Source organism: Oryctolagus cuniculus, chromosome 6 (assembly GCF_964237555.1).
Source record: "Oryctolagus cuniculus chromosome 6, mOryCun1.1, whole genome shotgun sequence".
Taxonomy (NCBI): domain Eukaryota; kingdom Metazoa; phylum Chordata; class Mammalia; order Lagomorpha; family Leporidae; genus Oryctolagus; species Oryctolagus cuniculus.
Window position 1 is genome coordinate 1,702,231 of NC_091437.1, and position 19,586 is coordinate 1,721,816.

Consider the following 19,586-nt stretch of genomic DNA (forward strand, 5'->3'; position numbering starts at 1 on the left):
AAGTTACAGAGAGAGGGAAAGAGATCTCCCATCCATTGGTTTACTCCCCAAATAGCCGCAGCAGCCAGGGCTGGGCCTGGCCAAAGCCAGGAGGATGGAACTGCACCCAGGTTTCCCACGTGGATGCTGGTGTTGCCAGCTGTGACTTTACTTGTTACGCCACAGCGACCTCCCCTGCCCCTAAATAATCTGCCTACAGGCACCTCTTCAGCTGCCTCACAAATACCTTGTATATTTTACCCACCTCAGCTGAGGCCAGAAATGCCAGTGGCCAAGGGAAGGCAGATACTTCTGCTCCACCACACTCGGGCCTGGCGGGCTGGGGGACCGCACCTTCTCTCAGAGAAGCCCCTGGCCGTGCCCCAGCCCTGCAGGCTCTCCAGACACAGGCTGCGGTCTTCCTGCCACCAGGTTCCTGGCTTTGAATCACAGCTGGGTGCCCTGACAGTACCTGGGGGGTGGGACTGCCTCCTCTGGGCTCCAGTCCATCACAAAGCCCGACTTGCAGGCAAGACACTCACCGGAGAGCAGAGGGCTTCTCTCCCAGCCAAGTGTCCACAGCCCCAGGGGAAATGACCTTCCTGAGGCCAAGGACATGCTGGGCACACACGGGCCAGGCCTGGATATCACAGAGTGGACTTCAGAGGGCCCCACTTCTGTGTGGGGTATCCCCATCCTGGCTGCTAGAAACCAAGGGCCTCGCCAGTTCTCTGAGGTCTGACTGCAGGGTTGGACCATGCTTCCTGTTCCTAGGCCAGTGGGTCCATCTATCCAGCACTCACTGAGGCTACAAAGCCTTGCAACTGATTGGGTGTGAGGCAGAAGCCTCTTGGTGTGAAGTGACGGGGTGACATGGAGCACTGGGCACCTCCACCCCACCTGCTGCCCAGCAGTGGGCCCGACACAGGAACACCCACCTGATCCCGGCACCCTGGCTCAGCTGCACAGCCCCCAGGCCTTCTCACTGGAGCGGAGCTGACACAGCTGCCTCCCGGGAGCAGCAGCACCAGCTCCTGGTGCTCAGCCTCACTGCCCGTGGCTGGCCATGCCTGACCCAAAACCCCCTGCAGGGGACACCAGCCCAGGAGGCAGGCCCTGCAGTCTGAATCCCGCTCCAGCAGGCTCAGGAGGGAGGGCAGCAGTGCAGGTGTGGGCGGATGTGTGCCCTGCAACTGCGGTATAGACAAGTTCATATGGGAACAGTGACTTACGTCTCTCTGAGAAGGGAAACCAGGAGACAGACTCACAGAGCACCACAGCCAGGAACAGCCACACCTGCCAGGAAGGCCCTGGAAGCTGGGGCAGAATCTCCCCTACAGCCCCCCAGGAGGGTCCAGCCTGGCTGACAGGTTGCCCCCAGACCTGCAGCCTTGGGAATTGTAACCGGCATTCCTGCTGTACCAAGCCACCCGAGGTGCAGAGCCCACTGGGGAACGCTGCTGAAGCCAGGCAGAGCAGGATTTCAGACAAGCCTCAGCTGGGGGCCCGGCACCCCCAGGCCAATGCCCTCACTGGGGGTTCAGCTCCTGGACATGGAGGGCAAGGAGGGCTTTAAGTCCTTTCAAACAACCACAGCTCAGCTTCCAACTCAAATGTTTACCAAGGGCATCTGGGCAGAGAAAGGGGCATTCTGGGGCAGGTGCACAACAGTTAAAAAGGAGAGCTTTGCCTTCCTGGGGAGCCCCACTCCCCCGCACACATCCAAAGGGACCATGGCGGGTTCCCAGCCCTGAGCACCCTGGAGCTCCCACCATAGGGCTCCCCACCCCACCCCCACCATCTGCCTTTCAGCTGCCTTGGAGACAGGATGTGCTGTGCACCGGGTCCACTCCCCACCCAACCTGTTGGGCAGGGACAGCAGCCAGCCTGGACTCTGGGGTCCGTGCTCAGGGCAAGATGGGAATGTTAGTGCTGAGGACTGGTTGGTGACCCAGTGGTCCCAGGATGGAGACCAGCCCTCTGCCAGCTGGGGCGACCGTGTGCAGGGGCCTCTGAGATGGAACAAGCACTGGTGGGGCTACCGTGGCAGCAGGTGGGGCTGGACACGGCCCAGGCGCAGGGGGCAGCAGGAGCATGGGGCTGAGCCGTAGCCCTCAGTAGGAGTTTAGGGCCTGCTTGGAGCGCCTCTTCATGTGCACGCGCTCGTGGCGGAGGAGGTCCGAGTTCTGCCCAAAGCTCTTGACGCAGTAGCGGCACTGGAAGGGCCGCATGGCGTCCTTTTGGTGTGTGTGGCCGCGGTGCCGGGCCAGGGGCTCCCGGCGCTGGAAGCCCAGTCCCTCCTCGCTCTGCTTCTCCGGCTCCAGTCTGCTGGGCTGCCGGTGGATCCGCCGGTGGGAGAGCAGGTGGGAGTTGAGGCGGAAGCTCCTCCCGCAGGAGCCGCACCTGTAGGGCTTCTGGGCCTCGTGGGCCTCCAGGTGGCCGTCCAGGTCCTCGCCTTCGCTGAACAGCTTCCCACACACAGGGCACACGCGTGGCTTCTCCCGGTCCCGGCGGCTACGCAGGTGCCGTACAAAGTTGACCCTCCAGCGGAAGGCCTTCCCACACGCGGGGCACACGTAGGCTTTCCTGGAGGCGGGCACCTCGCCTGCCATCTCCTCACTGCCCTGGCAGGGCTGCGGCCCATGGGGGCTGTGCTGGGAGTCCTCGTCCCCAGAGCTGGACAACACGATCTCGATGGTCACCTCCTCCTCCTCCTCCAGGCTGTTCTCCAGGACCTGTGGGCCGCCTCCAGCTACAGGAAACCAAGCTGGTCAGGGGTGCCACCAGCCCCTGAGAACCCTACCCAGAAGGCCTGGCTCAAAGCCCAGAGACACCTGTTCCTGCAGTGCTCCTGGGTGATCTCGGTCCTGGCTGGCCCTGCAGGGACCACAGGTAGAGCCACAAAGCAGCCATCACGGCCCAGATGCTGTGCCCTTCTCTCCTCCCTCCCCTCTGGCCACAGAGGCCCCTCCAAGCTCAGAGCCTGCACTTCTCTGTGTAGGGTGGTAACCATGGGCACACCGTATACACCACCTTCCTTCCCCAGTGGGAGGTCCCAGGGGGTCCAGGAAGGTGCCTGACTCTGAGCAAAGCCCAGCCTCCCATTGCAGCCCAGTCACAGCCCACTTGCCCATCACAGCCCATCATTCTCCCATCCCACCCGGTCACAGCCCAGCAGCCATGTGGTTGTATGGTCATGCCACACACATGTGTGTGTGCATGCACCATGCATGGGTGTAACTCTGTGCTCCAAGCCCTGCTGTACCTGGGTGGGTGCTTGGAGGGAGCGCCATTTGCTGGAAGGCCTGGGACTCCAGCACCTGCAGCTCATCCTGTTTCCTTCTTTCTTCCACCTCGAACAGCTGGAGGGCTGGGAGGTCTTTGCAGGGGAAAGGGAAAATCGTGTGTCTGGCACTGGGGGTGCACCAGGGGCCGGGCTGTGAGCTGAGGGCAGCCCCGGGAGCCACTCAGTGTCACTGAATGAGTGAGCTTGAAGGCAGAAAGGGCCAGCACCACGAGGACGGGTCTAGAGCCAGCAAGAGGGGCCGGCACTGTGGCACAGAAGGTTTAGGCACGGCCGTGGCGCTGGCATCCTTATGAGCACTGGCTCCAGTGCTGGCTGCTCCACTTCCCATCCAGCTCCCTATAACATAGCCACTGAAAGCAGCGGAGTAGGGCCCAGGTGCTTGGGCCCCTGGCATCCACGTGGCAGACCTGGGTGGAGTTCCAGGCTCCTGGTTTCAGCCTGGTCCAGCCCTGGTTGGTGCAGTCCTTTGGGGAGTGAACCAGCTGATGGAACATCCTCCTCTCTTTCTGTCAACCACTGCCTTTCTTTCTTTCTTTCTTCCTTTTTTAAAAGCTTTATTTTTTATTTGAAAGGCAGAGTTACAAAGGGGGAGAGTCAGGGAGCTCTTCCATCTGCTGGTCACTCCCCAATTGTCCAAGAGGCTCAGATTGTGCCAGGCAGAAGCCAGGAGCTTCTTCAGGGTCTCCCACGTGGGTGCAGGGGCCCAAGCACCCACATCATCTTCCACTGCTTTCCCAGGCCATTAGCAGCGAGCTGCATCAGAAGTGGAGCAGCTGGAACGTGTTGCAGGCAGTGGCTTTACCTGTTTTACCTCAAGGACAGCCCCAAAACTCTCTCTTTCAAAAGAATGAATAAATAAATATAACTGTGCAAAAATAAAGCCTTTGAAAGGATCAGTACTGACCCTGGTCTGCGCTTCTCCCTCTGGCAGGAGTAGAGCAGGCCCTCCCCTGCCCTGGGGTGCTTTCCCTACAGGCCTATGAATACCCAGCTGGACTGGTGGGAGGTGGTGGGGACTTGCGGTGGCTGGGATGGGGGCGAGCACAGGGCGAGGATGGAAAGCGCGGGGTGGGACACATGGCAGCGTGGCTGCTGGCCTCAGAGCTGATGCAGGCAGGCGTGGGCACCCAAGCCCATGTGCTCCAGGGCATCTTTGAGTCCCATCGACAGGGGGCGCTGATGCTGAGGATCCTGCACATGCTGTCCCCCAAGGTGCAGACTTCCCAGCCCCAGCACTGCAGGCCCCAGGCACAGAAGGACTGCCCGAGCCCTAGCACGCACCAGGCCTAGGGTGGGTACCTGAGGGACACCTGGCCCCAGTGTGGCTCAGTTAAAATGAGGGACAGGGACAGGGCAGGGCATTAGGACCCAATGACAGGAACAGGGACAGGGCTGGGCACCAGTACCCAGACAGCGACAGGGACAGGGCAGGGCACCAGTACCCAGACAGCGACAGGGACAGGGCAGGGCACCAGTATCCAAACAGCGACAGGGACAGGGCAGGGCAGGGCACCAGTACCCAGACAACGAAAGGGACAGGGAGAAAGCAGGACAGCAGTACCCAGACAGCGACAGGGACAGGGCAGGGCACCAGTACCCAGACAACGAAAGGGACAGGGAGAAAGCAGGACAGCAGTACCCAGACAATGACAGGGACAGGGCAGGACAGCAGTACCCAGACAGCGACAGGGACAGGGCAGGGCACCAGTACCCAGACAGCATATGAGGGCTGCTCAGGAAACCCGGAAACAGCCTGGCTCTGCCCCCTCGCCCACCCAGTTCTGGAACCTTCACTCACCAGTCGGGGAGGCCTGGGGTGCTTCCTTCCCCTGCAGCTCCAGCACCTCTGGCAGCAGCTCAATCTCCTCTCCCTGGAAGGGGCCTGGCAGGGCGGCTGGGTCATCTGCTCCAGGAGAAGGCAAGGCACCCCACTGAGCAGCTCCCAAGGTGGCCAGCGCAGCCAGGCGCAGAGCCCAAGAAGCTGAGCGGAGAGGGGGGAGGAGTGTGGTGGGCAGGAACCCCTAGGGGCAGGGCCGGGGCCTTCAAGGCCGGCAGGTGTGAAGCCAGAAGCAGACAGGGATGCTGGGCCTCTGGTGACAGACAACCCGGGAAGCCTGAGCCACAGGTGTTAAAATGGGGGCAGGAGCCAGGGCGACATTTGCTGAGCCACCAGGCACAGACCTGAATACACCTCCAGTCTCCTGCTGTTACAGGGGGGAGCTCCTGGCAGGGACCCCAGCCCCCAATCTGGTGCACAGTCGCACTCGGGAGGGAGACCCTGGCAGGGACCCCAGGCCGCCATCCAGGAGCCGGGTCTTACTTGGGGTCACGGAGACTCCGCAGTCCTCCCCAATGATGAACTCTCCATAGAAGCCAGTCTGGCCGGGGTCCAAGAGGGACCAGTCCTCTTCAGAGAAGCACAGGATCATGTCCTTGAAGGGAGAAGCCCGGCTCTGGAACCAGAGGCCAGGCCTGGGTCAGGGGCTGACAGCACACTGTGGACAGACGCAGAACCAGGGACACGAGAAGCCGGGCATCGTCTGGTGAGGGCCTGCATCTCAGCTCAGGGACCTCCTGGGGCAGAAGGTTCTGGTCCTGCCTCCTGGGACCTCACACGGGGGTCAGGGGTTCATTCATGAAACCTGGGCACAGACGTCCCCACCCTGGCGCTCCAGCCCCGGCAGCCCAGGCCCACGTCCTCCTTGCAGGCTAGCACGGTCCTTGTATCCTGACAGCCCCCGTCTGGTGCAGGTGGCACCTGTGTCAGGTGTGGCTGCAGGTGTGACTGTGGAGATGACTGCTCCTGCCGGGAGTGGGATCAGGCACATTCCAAAAGGGAGAGATGCGGGACAGGAGGGACAGGTCCCAGACAAGTCCCAACCTGCGGGCGGGACAGCAGCCCTCTCTGGGCCTGCATCTGGGCCTCCAAGGCTCTGTGGCTTTGGGCGGCCCTGCCCCCACGCCCCTCAGTGTCCCAGCTGGGACGTCCCTGAGTGTCCCAGGCTGGGTCCAGGACAGCGACTCCACCAGTCAGGAACTCTTGCACTGACGCTGTCCCGCCCGGGAGGCACAGCGCGGGGACTTGGGGCCATGTGTGGAGTAAGCCAGCTGATGGAGTCAGCCTCTCTCTGCCTTTCTAATGCACGCTCACAGGGCCACACCTTTCCAGCTGTCTCCTGAGCTGCACTCTCATTCTCCTTAACCCAGACAGCCTGAGAATGTTCCGGATCTTCAGGCTCTGCTTCCCTTCTGAGTACCAACTCCATCACAAATCGTTCCCCTGGTCTCACGTTCATCACCCACAAGGTGTGCCTTCCACAGGGCACGGATCGGGGCACCCCCACTCAACCCCTCCCCTGTGTGACCAGGCCTTGCCCACCCACGTGTCCACCAACAACCTGTTCTCACCGCACAGGACCAGAGGTTGGCCCCCGAGGACGGCGCTCCCCTGGCCCCGAGCCCTTGCCCGGGCATTCACAGCAACACAGCTTTTTCTAGGACACAGCCCAGACCCTTCCAGCCTCTCCACAGCACCCGGCTCAAAAGCCACTCCCACACGTGGTCTGTCAGCCGGCACCTGCTGCCCTCTGGGCCGGCCTCCCCCAGGTGTCCTCGGCAGCTGTGCAGAGGGCCCTGCAGGGTGGTGCTGGGCCGAGGCCCTGCCCTGGTCACAGCGGCCTTCCTGTCACTGTCCCCGCTTGGCAGAGGGGCTAGGCAGCTGGCGGTCTCTTACCGGCTCTTACCACCATCTGCTTGGAGACTAGGATTCCAGACCCTGATTCTGAGGGATGCACACATTCAGACCCTTGCACCAGGGGAGAGGGTGAGCTGGAGATGGGTGGGGAGGAGCCCCAGCAGCACACAGCTCAGGGCCGGATGTGAGAACAGGCCTTCTCCCAGTGCTCCCAGCGACACCCGCAGTCCACCACGGTGCTCACCCCCAGTCTACTCTGAAGGTGCAGTGTGAGGTGGGCAACGGCTCCCTGCACCCCCCTGAGAAGGGATGCAGCAAGGGCAGCACTGACGCACCCAGCGAAGGGGTGAGGTAACCCACAGGCAGCCTCCAGGGACAGACGCACGTGCACCAGCAAGAACCAGTCAGGAGGAGCACGGCGCAGAGGGCAGTCTGGCTGGTCACCACGTACAGGGTGCCCAGAAGGAGGGGAAGGTCCAGAGCAAGGCAGACAGGGGCAGGCATGGTGGCACAGTGATGCCGGCATCCCACTTGGGCGTGCTGCAACACCCAGCTGATCCACTTCTGATCCAGCTCCCTTTATTGCACCTGGGAAAGCAGCGGGAGATGACCCAAGTGCCTGCTTGGACCCCTGCCCTCATGTAGGAGACCTAGAAGAAGCTGCAGCCTCTGGGCTTTGGCCTGGCACAGCCCTGGCTATTGTGGCTATTTGGGGAGTAAACCAGCTGATGAGGATCTCTCTCTCTCTCGTCCCTCTAACTCTGCTTTCCAAATAAATTAGACAATAATTAAATAAAAAATTAAAAGTAAATGCACACAGCCCCATGCAATAAAATATACACATAGCCCCACAAGACAGAGAGAATGATGTGGACAAAATATTAATGCCATGGCTGAGAAACTGCTCTGTAACACCAGAGAAAGTTAACAGTAGTTCAATAACCTTCACAGCTGCACTGGCTAATCTGGGTCCATCTTGTTAGCTCACTTACTTCTTTTTCCTACCATTTTCCAAGGGGCTCCTTTTTTTCTTTTAAAGTGTCTTGAGGTTTACTTATTTACTTAGTTGTATTCATTTTATATGGAAGCTGGAGGGGGAGGGGGAGGAAGGAGGGGAGGAGGGGAAGGCTGGAGGAGCAGGGAGGGAGGTGGAGAGCTTCATCTCCCATCCACTGGTTCACTCCCCAGATGCCCCAGTAGCCAGCGCTGGGTCAGGCTGGAATCAGAAACTCCGTGGGTCTCCAGGTGGGTGGCACGGGCCCAGGTACTTGAGCCATCACCTGCTGTCTCCCAGGGTGCGATCAGCAGGAAGCTGGCATCTCCCAGGAACAGAGCTGGGACTTGAACCCAACACCATGATCTGGGATGCAGGCATCCAAGCGATGATGTAACCGCTGAGCCAAGCTTGCACCCCGGGTTTGTCGTTTTAATTGTGCCTATGTTTTCAGTACTGTAACAGAAAGGCCAACACTATTCCAACTTTAAAATTAAAAAATAAATAAATAAATAAATAAATAAAGCCTTAGGGGCAGGGGTTTGGCTTGGCAGATAAGACACTGTTCGGGAACCTGTGGCCCACCTCAGAGAGCGTGTGTTGGATCCCTCACTCTGGCTCCTGGTTCCAGCCTCCTGCTAACGCAGACCCCGGCAGGCCACAGTGATGACCCCAGAAATGGGACCCGCACATGGGAGACTGGAATTGGGTCCCTGGCTCCCAGCGTCAGGATATTTCAGGAGTGAAGAACAGATGGGAGCTTGCTCTCTCTGTCTCTGTCTCTCTGCTTATCCAATAAGGAAATATTTTTTAAGACTCCCAACCTAATAACAACCCCAATGTGTGTCCCTCTCCTGGTGGTGGAAGGCAGTCACTGACATCAGTGCAGGACGGGCAGCAAGGAAGTTCTCAAGTCAGTGCCACAGCAACTCTGATAAAAAGGCTCTGAAAGCAGAAATGGGATTTAGAGGGCTGGCACTGTGGTATAGCGGGCAAAGCCTCTGTCCGCAGTGCTGGCATCCCACAGGGGGTTGCTGCTCCACTTCCAATCCTGCTCCCTGCTGATGGCCTGGGAAACACCAGAAGTTGGCCCAAGTGCCTGTGGCCCTGCACCTCTGTGGGAGACCTGGAAGAACCTCCTGGCTCCTGGCTCTGGCCTGGCCCGGTGCTGGCTGTGATGGCCATCTGGGGAGGGAACCAGTGTATGGAAGATCTCTCTCTGTGTCCCTTTCTCTCTCTCTGTACCTCTGACTTTCAAATAAATATACCTTAGGAAAAAAAGAAATTGGATTGAGGAACAAAACTGGACTGATGTGAAAGTGTAGAAGCAAACACTGGTCCCCAGGAAAACTTAACCTGCAGGAAAGAGAACGAGGCAAGGCAGTCAGATGACTCTCAGCCCATGTGCCTGATGTGGCGGTCGACTATTTAGACCCAGAAAGTAGGTTCTAGTCCTCAATCACAATCAAATCAAAATAAAAAGCCAAAACACTAAATAAAAAAATCTTTCCAGGAATAAAAGTAAAGAGAAATGATTGGCAGATGTTTCACAAAAATATTACAAATGCCTACAGTAATGAAACAGAATGAGTGAGATCAAGACCCATGACAACTAGAAGCAAATGTGCTTGACAGATGGCCTAGATCACACACACAGCCCACAAGGCACATCTGGAAAAGCCTCCATCCTGAAGAAAAACACAGGCCAAGGCAGTAGACATTTACAAACACATGTGATGGGGCTGATGTTGTGGTGCAGTGGGTTAAACAGTCACCTGCAAGGCCTGCATTCCATGAGTGCAAGTTGAAATCCCAGCTGCTCCACTTCCAATCCAGCTGGGACTTGAACCAGTGCCCAAATGGGGTGCCATTGCCACTGGCGGAAAGTTAACCTACTAAGCCACCTGCTGGCCCCATAATAGATCTTTATATACAGATTTAAAAAGTGAGAAAGAGGTCAACATAGCAAAGAATGCACACACCATGTCATCACTCCCACTTTGATGATGAAGATTCAGAAAGAAGGGTGATGATATTTCATCAACAGCCTTCTGGGCCTCATGCAGAAAATCATCAGATTACACCTTCCTAGCCTGGAGGCTGAAATGCCCACACCCAGTCACAGAGAACCCCACAGAACCCTCAGACACATCTGAGAAGGTCAGTTCACAACACTCAGCATATTTTTATATACTGTCACAAGCACCTGGAGGATAAATGAAAAAATCCAAATATAGCATTTATAAGCATCAAAAAAATCAAAAATAAAAATTTTTCCAAAATATGTGTGCCTGACCCTAATACCGAAGAGTGCCACAAGTCAGAAAACTGCATGGATTTCAAAAATTTTTGCATCAAAATAAACATTTTTTAATAAATTTTCTGGAATTTATCTCCTTTAATTTTAATTAATTAATTTAATTTGAAAGGCAGAGAGACAGATCTTCCATCTGCTGGCTCACATTCCAAATGTCTACAATAGCTAGGGCTGGGTCAGATCAAACCCTGGAGCTCCATCCGTATCTTCCACACCTGCCTTAAACTTACTTTTTTACAAAAAACATTTTTTAAAGATTTATTTACTTCAGGTAACAGAGAGAAAGGTCCTCCATCTGCTGGTTCACTCTCCAAATGAGCTCGGTTGACTGGAAGCCAGGAGCCAGGAGCTTCTTCCAGTCTCCCACGCTGGTGCGGGGACCCAAGCCCTTGGGCCATGTCCTGCTGCCTTCCCAGGCCATAGCAGAGAGCTGGATGGGAAGAGGAGCAGCTGGAACTAGAACCAGCACCCATATGGGATGCTGGCGCCACAGGCAGAGGCTTAGTTCACTATGCCACAGCGTCTGACCCTAAACTTACTTTTTAATTTCATTTTCCATGAACTTTTTCAAGCTCCTTCATACACACACACAGGTACTTCAAAGTTTGTGGACAATGGAATTAAAGGTTAAGTTCGGGGGCCAGTGTTGTGGTGCAGTGGGTTAAGCAACCACCTGCAACACTGATGTCCCTGGTTCAAGTCCCGGCTGCTCGACTTCCAATCCAACTCCCTGCTAATGCACCTGGAAAAGCAGCAGCAGATGTGGGAGACCTGGATGGAGCTTCAGGCTGCTGGCTTCAGCCTGGCTCAGACATGGCCACTGAAGCCATTTGGGGAGTGAAACAGTGGATGGCAGATCGAGCTCTCTCCCTAACTCGGCCTTTCAAGTCAATAAATCTTTAAACACACACACACATACACACACAAAAGCTGTTTGCTTTGGTATCAGGAAAGTCTTCCCATATTACATTTTCCATGAAGTTTATGAAGATCCTTCATATAAATGTAACTAATGAATCATTCAGTCAGCGGGGAAATGCACACTAAAGCCACACCAAAGATCCCCTTTAAAGGCCTACATTTTCCGACAAGAGCAAGAGTTGCTGAGGCTATGACCAGCTGGCCTTCTGCCCTCTGCTGGGAGACCACAGGACAATCCCACAGAGGTGGCTCCTCATGCAGCTCTCCCAGGCCACAGACACGCGCACAACAGCTGGGGTGCAAGTGACCAGCTCCTCACCAACGGGGAAATGGACAGACAACTGCAGTCATGTGATGGATACCACCTGGCGATAAAAGAGCACCCACCGGGAGACAGCAGCTGTGCACCGGCCGGGGCAGGACGGGATGCAGACTACCAAGCACATCCAACGCCACTCATACGAAGTTCTCAGACGGGGCACTGGTCTAGGGACAGACGCTTGCGACGGCCCGGATGGGGCACAGCTGCGCTGCCAGGTGTCTCGGGGACTTGATGACTGTGGCAGCCACACAGCTGCACCCATTCATGAGCAACTCCAAACTGCACCTACTGTGTATGCAAGTCATGGCTCAACAGATTTTAAAGAGAATAGACTTATCTTAAAACCTTAAGTCGGGGGCCAGTGCTGTGGCACAGCGGGTGAACGCCCTGGCCTGAGTGCCGGCATCAAATGTGGGTGCCTGTCAGGGGAGACCCAGAAGAAGCTCCTGGCTCCTGGCTCAGATCGTGCAGCTCCGGCCGTTGCGGCCATCTGGGGAGTGAACCATCAGATGGGGGACCTCTCTCTCTCTGCCTCTCCTCTGTGTAACTCTGACTTTCAAATAAATAAATAAATCTTTAAAACAAAACAACCTTAAGTCGATGAAGATTAAAAGATGTAACAGAAAAGCAGACACCTATGTGGTGGGTGACCAGGGCAGCAGCTAAGATGCTCTCGGGACGCCCACATGCCGTATGGAGGGCCTGGATTACAGTCCCAGCTCTTCTTCTGATACCTCTTCCTGCTCTGCACACCCTGGGAGGCAGCAGGTGGCAGCTCAGGCACTTGGGTCCCTGCCACTTATGTGGGAGACCTGGACTGAGTTCCAGGCTCCTGGCTTTGGCCTTGCCCGGCCTCAGTTGTTGCAGGCATCTGGGGAGTGAGCCAGGGGATGAAGGATCTCTGTTTCTTTCTCTTCCCCAGGGAACAGGTATAAAATAACTCAGACCCCCATCCCAGTGACCAGCCACATGATCCACGCGGGGCTCAGGACCCACTTGGCTGGCGTGCCCACTGCCAACCCCCACAGATCTGTATCACCACTGCCTCCTACCACTTCAAGAACCACTGCCCCCAGGACATTCCGGAAATCCTGAGCAGGACATGTGCCAGGCGAGGATGCCGGGGGCTTCTGCTTCCGGGTGAAATCCCCCGTGGTGACTGCAGTGCTTGTCTGGGAAGCCAGTCGTCATGTGAGCAAGCCACCAAGGGCAGCCTGCATGCAGCTGTGTAGACTCAGGAAGCGTGGGGTGCGCCGGGGGAAAGCAGGGCAGAGAGGGCAAGAAGGGGGAGGGTGGGGAACTGAAGGGATTTGCCATTCCCGATCCTGCCCCCTGCTTGAAATAAATTCCAAAGAGCTGAAAATAGAAACAGAAAACCTAGTAAATCCTACATCTATCCCATTCTGACCCAGAGGCCTGAGGAGGGGCTCAAGGGGCCTGCTGCTAAAGGTGGGCATGGCCAACCCCACCTTTCCATGCTGTTGCACAGGAGGTGGAGCCCCAGGAAGACACAGAGCTCCCCTGAGGGCTTGCTGGAGACACTTGGTGCTGCTCCTCTGTGAGGAACAACAGCAACTGTCACTAGGAGGAACACGGGAACCTGGCACTCAGAGCAGCTCGGCAGGCAGAGGGTGTAGGGCTCTGGGCATGCCTAGGAGGAACAACCCACCCAGAAATGGCCCTGGGAAGACAGACTTGACACAGAAGCTCGTCTGGGGGCAAAATCATTCTGAACTCCACGTGGGTCTCTCACGGCACATATCTTCCATGACCTTTGGGAAGACTCTGCGTATGCATGGACTTCAAAATGCTTTGGCATCAAAATAAACTTGTCTTTTATTCCCTTTTCAAGTTTCTATTTATTTATTTTCATTTTTATCTGAAAGGCAGAGAGACAGTAAGAGAGAGAGAAGAAAGAGATCTACCTGTTGGCTCATGCTTCAACAGCCAAGGCTGGGCCAGGCTGAAGTCAGGAGCTTGGAATGTGATCTGGGCCTCCCATGAGGATGCCATGGACGCTGCCTCTGAGGGCACACATTCACAGTCTACTGGATGGAGAGCAGCAGGACAGGAACCAAGCACCCAAATATGGGATGCAGGTGCCCCAAGCAGCACCTTAACCACTGCGGTAAAGTCTACCCAAAACTTGTGTTTTAATTCCATTTTCATGAGCTTTTTGAAGTACCATTGTGGGTGCAAATATCACAAAACCTGAAACCCTGTTGGTTCCAAGCACCTCAGACAAGGGATCCTCAGCCTGTAGCGCATCCACTATTCTTCAGTTTCCTACTGGCCAGGGAGCGTGCAATGAAGCAAGTGCCCACGTCCACGGAGCCCATGCTCCCGTGGAAGCAGATGACGCCACACCAGCCAACCAAGCGCTTGGAGGAGAGGCTCTGTGATGGGACGTCACAGCTGAGACAGTGACGGGGCAAGAAGGACCCAGTGTACCTGCCTGGCCAGCACCACCTCATCTCTGCAGAGCCCAAGCAAGCCCCATAGGACATGGTATTGGGCACACCAAGGCCATGCCCTAAGGACACAGGACTGAAGTCGCCTGGATCAGCCATCACTGCCTGCAGAGTGGGAGGAGGGCTTGAGACCCACCTGTCTCACCTCTTCTGGGCTGGGCTGAATACCTTGTGAGGTACAAGAAGCAAGGTTTCAAGACTTGCAGAGATCACTCACCGGAGGCAGCTGAAGGGCGGTCACCTGGGGGGCACCCCACATACTCTCTTCCTGAAAAACTGGCATGTCCTGCAGAACTGAAAGAGACCAGATGAGGGTGTCCCAGTGAGCCAGTCCCCGTCCCACTCCAGGGCTGTCTGGCAAAGGAGACCAGGGGATGGCACCAGCAGACAGCTCGTCTGCAGGGAGGGTCTTAAGATGATACACTCCCCCATGTACAGCTTCTCTCTGCGTGGGTCAGGACGATACCCTACCCACTCTCCCCCAGCGCCTCTCCCTTCCCCCCACACCCTCAGGGCCTCTCCCTACCCAGCCTGGGAGGGTGTCCCCCACACACCTCCAGGGCCTCTCCCTGCCTGGTCCAGGACGATGCCCCCACACTCAGGGCCTCTCCCTGCCTGGCCCAGGCCGTATACACAGACACTGACTCTGGCAGGATGTGCTCCCAAGTTCATGCTGAGGTTCCAACCCTACAGCAGCACAGGCTGTGACTGCACTTGAAGGGCTGTTTCAGGAGGTAAAGCTCCAGAGGGTGAGCCCAGACCTACCCAGACTGGAACACACCCAGGTGCCCACCCTCCTAAGTCGGTGACAGAGCCCCTGTGCCTGGGCCCAGTGAGCAGCCCTGGAATTCACACACCCACCTCACCTTAACCATGCAGAATCCTGTACAGTATTGCATGTGGATTTAACAGGTGTTTTGTTTCTAGTGAAAAGCTGATTACAATGCCAAGGATGACAGCAGACCCCTGGCCTCCCAGACTACTGCACAACCAGGATTCCTCCCATCCAATGGCACTGGAACCACACCTGGGCCTGCCACCTCCCTGTGCCTCCCTGGAACACCACAAGGACCCTGCAGGCCACCGCTCAGCTGGGGCCACAGGTTCCCGGAAGCTCAGGCCACAGCTGTGGACACGGTGCAGAGATGCACCTCCAAGACACCCACCTCTGCAAGCGCTCCCTCTGGGAGGGCAGAAGTCCCCATAAGGCTCTGAGTCCATCGTCCTAGGGACGGACCCACACTCTGGGAATGGCTCACAGCTCCTCAGGGGCCAGGGGAGTCAAGAGCCACCACCCTAACAAAGCCCACACCCACCACACAGGGCCGCCAGGGGCTGCGTACCTGCATCCCCACTGAGCTGGCCTGGAGGTCTGCTTGGGAGCCCCGGGCTCTGAGCCAGGGCCACGGGCTCGGTGTCTGGGCCCCCAGCAAGGTCCCTGTGCGGTTCCGCCTGCAGCTGCTCCTGCTCCTGCTCCCCATCCTCAATCACCACGGGGTCCTCACAGTGCTTGAGCTGCAACCCCAGAGGGGGCTTTTCAGACTGAGGCAGAGCACACCGGGGCTGGGGCTCACCACAACTCCACAGTTGCCCACCCCAGGCTCCTTCCGGGCAGGTGCAGTGGCCCCTCCCACACGCGGACCGGGGCTGATCGCCAGCTCACCCACTGCCAGGGCCGGCCCGGCTCGCGCTCCAGCGCCTCCACCGCGGCCACTGCCTGTTCGCCGCTCTCTGGCTCCTGCGCCCGCACCCAGCTCTGCACCTCTCGGGGCAGGATGGCCAGGAACTGCTCGAGCACCAGCAGCTCCAGGATCTGCTCTTTGCTGCGCCGCTCCAGCCGCAGCCAGCCCCGGCACAGCTCGCACAGGCGGCGCAGCGCCTCACGCGGCCCCGCCGCCTCTTGGTAGCGGAAGCGGCGGAAGAGGCGGCGGGAGGACTCCGGGCTGGGCGGCTCGGCGCGAGGGCCGGGGTCTTCCCCTGGGGGGCTCTTCATCTTCCGGGGCTCTTCGCTCTCCTTCGGAGCCAAGACTCGGGGGCACAGCGCCGTGGGCATGACCAGCTGCAGTGACGGGGTCAGCGGCGGAAGACAAACCTGGTTCCAAACAGAAATCGCGGCTTCGACGCTGGGTCCCGGGGTCACGCCTGGGGCAGGGGGTCGGGAAAGCCCTGGAGTGCGTAACAACCCTTCTGGACACAGGACAGTGCCACCGCCTGGGTCCCTAATGCCGTGGGGGTGGAAGGGGTGGGGGAGCGGGAGAAGAGCCTCCAGTGGCCCTCGGGAGAGCAGGTCGATCTGGACAGGACCCACGGGTGCCCAGCCCTCTACCTTGAAGCTTCGGAGCTCCAGTGGCTGCCCTCGCCCTGCGGGCCTACACACTCGGAGCACCCCACCCTGGGCTGCAGCGCGGCTGGGAAGAGCCTGGGCCGGACCCGGAGGTCACCAGAGGCCGCACCTGCAGGTTGCCACAGAAAAACAGGGAGGCACCTAGCACCAGGTCTTCCCACGAGTCTGTCGGCCAACTCACTCGGACATCTACCCCATCTGAAGTCGCCCTGTCCCCACCCAGAGACCTGGTCCCTGCTCTGGGCTCCACCCACAGTCCTTCCCGCGCAGGCCGGGACGCCGCACTCCCACGGCGGGCTCAGAGCTCCTGAATCCCAGGCTGTAATGCAGGAGGCACAGCCCCGCAGAAGCCGCTGCCGTCGGGGGGACCTGAGGCCACTGCAGCTGAGCGCGGGTCCCCGAGGCACATCTTGAGCACCGGAAAAGTGGGCGGGCAGGTGGCGGCACGGTGCCCTGCCCGGCATCTGCTTCTCATACCCCCTCTGCACTGACACCTGGGCGTGAGCGCCGCTTAGGCGTCCCGGTGAGGAGGCCGTGCGGGCCTGGCTCCTGCTCTGCAGGAGGACCCATGAGGCCAGAGCAGCTGCAAAACCTCCGATGGGCACCCAGGTCTCTGCAGTGCAGCCGGCGCACGGAGCGGGCACTGGGCCAGCGGCTGTGACCCGTCGGCGCCACCTGCCCGCGCTCCGCACCGGCCCGGGACTCCCAGCCACACCTGCAGCCCCAGTACCCAGGCCCCTCGCCCCTTTGTCCCCCGGCCCCTGGCGCGAGCTCGGCCCGGCAGACGCGAGGGGCGGCCCCGGGGGCCGCGGCCGCCGGGATCCTCCGAGGAGCGCACTCTCCTCCCACCCCGCGCACCTCGCGGCCTTGGCTCGGCCCCGGCGTCCACCCGGGCCCCTCGCACGGCGCCGGATCCAGCCCCCGGCCGCGGCCGCCGCTGATCCTCTCCGGTGAGGCCTCCCCGCAGGGCCCGATTCGCTGCGGGCCGGCGCCGCCCGCGCGGCCGCGCCTCGCGCCCGCCCCGCCGCTGCCCGCCGCGCGCCCCCGGCCGCTGGGCGCCGCCGAGCCCGCGGACGCCGAGGCGCGGAAAGGCCGGACCCCGCGCGCCCTCCCCCGGGACACTTCCTGCTCCGCTCTAGGACGGCGGAGGTCTCCGCATCTCAGTGGTTCGCTCCCGCCCCCGGCCGAGGTGTGCGCGGGGCGACACCCGACACCCGACACCGCCGGGCCCGCCCCGCCCCGCCCGGGCCCCGGCCCCGGCGTGCCGAGGGCCCAGGCGGGGGTCGCGCCGGCCCAGGCCGTTCCCCTCCTTGGTGCCCCTCGCCCACGTCCCGGGAAGGCGGGCCAGGGGCGCTTCCCCTCCCGGTGCCCCTCGCCCACTCCCGGAGAGGGCGGTCTGGGGGCGCAGGAAGGCCTCTCCCACCCCCTCCCTGCTCCACCGCCGCCTGATCTCCGCGAGTCCCGAAGGCGCGGCCGTTGGCTCAGCCGAGGGGCGGAGGGGAGACAAGACTTGGACCCCAGGAGGTGGTGAAGGAGTTAGGGTCTCTGCCCCGGTGCTGTCACCCACGTTTCAGATGGGGCTTCCCCGGGCCAGCCGGTTTGTCAGGCCCTGAGTCTGGGTGGCCAGCGCTCCACGCCCTGCTCCATCCTCTGTCCCCCTCCAGGGCAAGGAGAGGAGAGGGAAGGCAGACTCCTTCAGACCCTCAAGGGCAAGCAGTGGGAAGCCCTCCTCCCTAAAGGTGGCCTGGTCTAGTAGGTGGAGGGTTGTCTGGATACCAGAGGCCCAGTGGCCATGGCTGTCCTGGTGCCTTGGGCCTGAGCCCCTTCCTCCCCTCCTGCATTGACTGCAATGGGCGCCAGCACTAGTTAGATGCTGGGATCCTCTGGCTCCTTAGGGAAGGAGTGGGGCTCCTGTGTGGACAGCGATTCCTCCTGGGCTGCCAGCCAGACCCCAGTTGGCCTGGCTCTCCACCAAGTGGCAGGGGCTATGCTGGATGTGGAAGGGCCCTGTAAGAGCACCTGCCAGGAGCCACACCTGGACTCAGGTGCTGGTCACAGCTGGTGTGCTCGTCCATGAGTAGTCTGGGACCAGCTCTAGGGGACTGGAATTGGTGCTCGCTGCTCCGCACCCTGTAGTTCTAAAGTAGGTAAAATGTAGGGTTCTGAGGTTGCCGCCATCAGCTTGGTCCCACCAGCAGTTAGGATCTTTCCTCTGAGAGACAGCTCCCTGCCAAGCCCCTCCTCTGTGTTCCTTCTGCATTTAGCTCAGCTCAGAGGTCAGAGTCTGGGTTCTGAGTCAGCACCTGGGCTAACTCCTGGGGCCTCGTCATTTCCTAGCCAGATGACCACAGGCCCTTGTAACTCCTCTGTGCCTCGGTTTCCTCCTCAAGAAACAGGGATGATGCTGCCAACTGCATTTTGTGGTCTGTGGGATGGTTCAGTCGTTCAGCAAACCTGCACTGAGGACCTGCTAGGCACCTGTGGTCCTGGTGGCCTTCCAGGCCATGCTGGGCATCCTGAACACAACTGGCTGCTGGTGGGAAGGGGCAAGGGCCAGGAAACAAGAGTAGAGTCTGGGCAGCGTTGTGGGGTAAAGGGTTAAGCAGCCATCTGCAATGCTGGCGCCCCATGAGTCCTGGCTGCTCCACTTCCAATCCAGCTCCCTGCTGATGTGCCTGGGAAAACAGCGGAAGATGGCCCAAGTCCCTGGACTCCCACCCACGTGGGAGACTAAGAGGAAGCTCCTGGTTCCTGGCTTCAGTCTAGCAGAGTCTTGGCTGTTGTGACCCTTTAGGGAGTGATCTCTCTCTCGCTCTCTCTCTCTCTGAGGGAAAAAAAAAAGAGTAAAGGCAATGACGTGAGTGATGTGTGCCCTAGAGGGAAGCAAGTGGAGCAGCGTCCAGAGGCAGGAGTGCTGGGGAGGGGCTAGCAGTGGGAGAGCAGGGCAGGCCTTACTTCCGGTCACATTTGAGACTGAGGAGTTGACCAAGCTCAGCTCTGGCTTGAGGGGGCCTGGAGAGGGTGGTCAGTGAGCCAGGGAGGGGCTGTCAGCTGGAGGTGAGCACACTGGAGGCTGTGGGAATTGTTTTCCTCTGCACCAGAGGCCACCAGCACTTGCTGCATCACAGTGCCCATCCTACCCTGGGGAGACAGGTGGACAATAAAGAAATGACAGTATAATTCCATAGGTGAGAGGGGCTGGAGAACAATAGCAGGGAATGTACTGGGACAATGTGG

At 59.1% G+C, this 19,586-nt stretch overlaps 1 protein-coding gene across 4 annotated transcripts; it reads right to left on the reverse strand.

The window, feature by feature from the left end:
* Positions 1–1,576: 1,576 nt before the first annotated feature.
* Positions 1,577–17,461, reverse strand: ZNF496 (zinc finger protein 496). 4 transcript variants are annotated; one of them, XM_070075749.1, is made up of 9 exons: positions 17,208–17,458; positions 16,332–16,458; positions 15,669–16,097; positions 15,349–15,520; positions 14,223–14,299; positions 5,607–5,739; positions 5,085–5,189; positions 3,245–3,358; positions 1,577–2,731 (listed from the first exon to the last, which is right to left on the reverse strand). In XM_070075749.1, the coding sequence occupies exons 3-9, from the start codon at positions 16,056–16,058 to the stop codon at positions 2,094–2,096; spliced, it is 1,629 nt and encodes a 542-aa protein (XP_069931850.1). In that variant the 5' UTR covers positions 16,059–16,097; positions 16,332–16,458; positions 17,208–17,458; the 3' UTR covers positions 1,577–2,093. The 4 variants fall into 4 exon arrangements, with proteins under 4 accessions (XP_069931850.1, XP_051685673.2, XP_051685671.2 ...); XM_051829713.2 differs by lacking the exon at positions 16,332–16,458 and having other exon boundaries at positions 5,607–5,718; positions 17,208–17,460; XM_051829711.2 differs by lacking the exon at positions 16,332–16,458.
* Positions 17,462–19,586: the final 2,125 nt, after the last annotated feature.

Excerpts from the sequence above, each read along its gene's own strand:
- ZNF496 (XM_051829711.2), bottom strand. The coding sequence starts at position 16,058 with ATGCCCACGGCGCTGTGCCCCCGAGTCTTGGCTCCGAAGGAGAGCGAA. Across the intron at positions 15,521-15,668 it reads CGGGCCGGCCCTGGCAGTGG|CTCAAGCACTGTGAGGACCC; the intron begins GTGAGCTGGCGA and ends CTGGGGTTGCAG. Across the intron at positions 3,359-5,084 it reads ACCCCAGGCCTCCCCGACTG|ACCTCCCAGCCCTCCAGCTG; the intron begins GTGAGTGAAGGT and ends TCCCCTGCAAAG.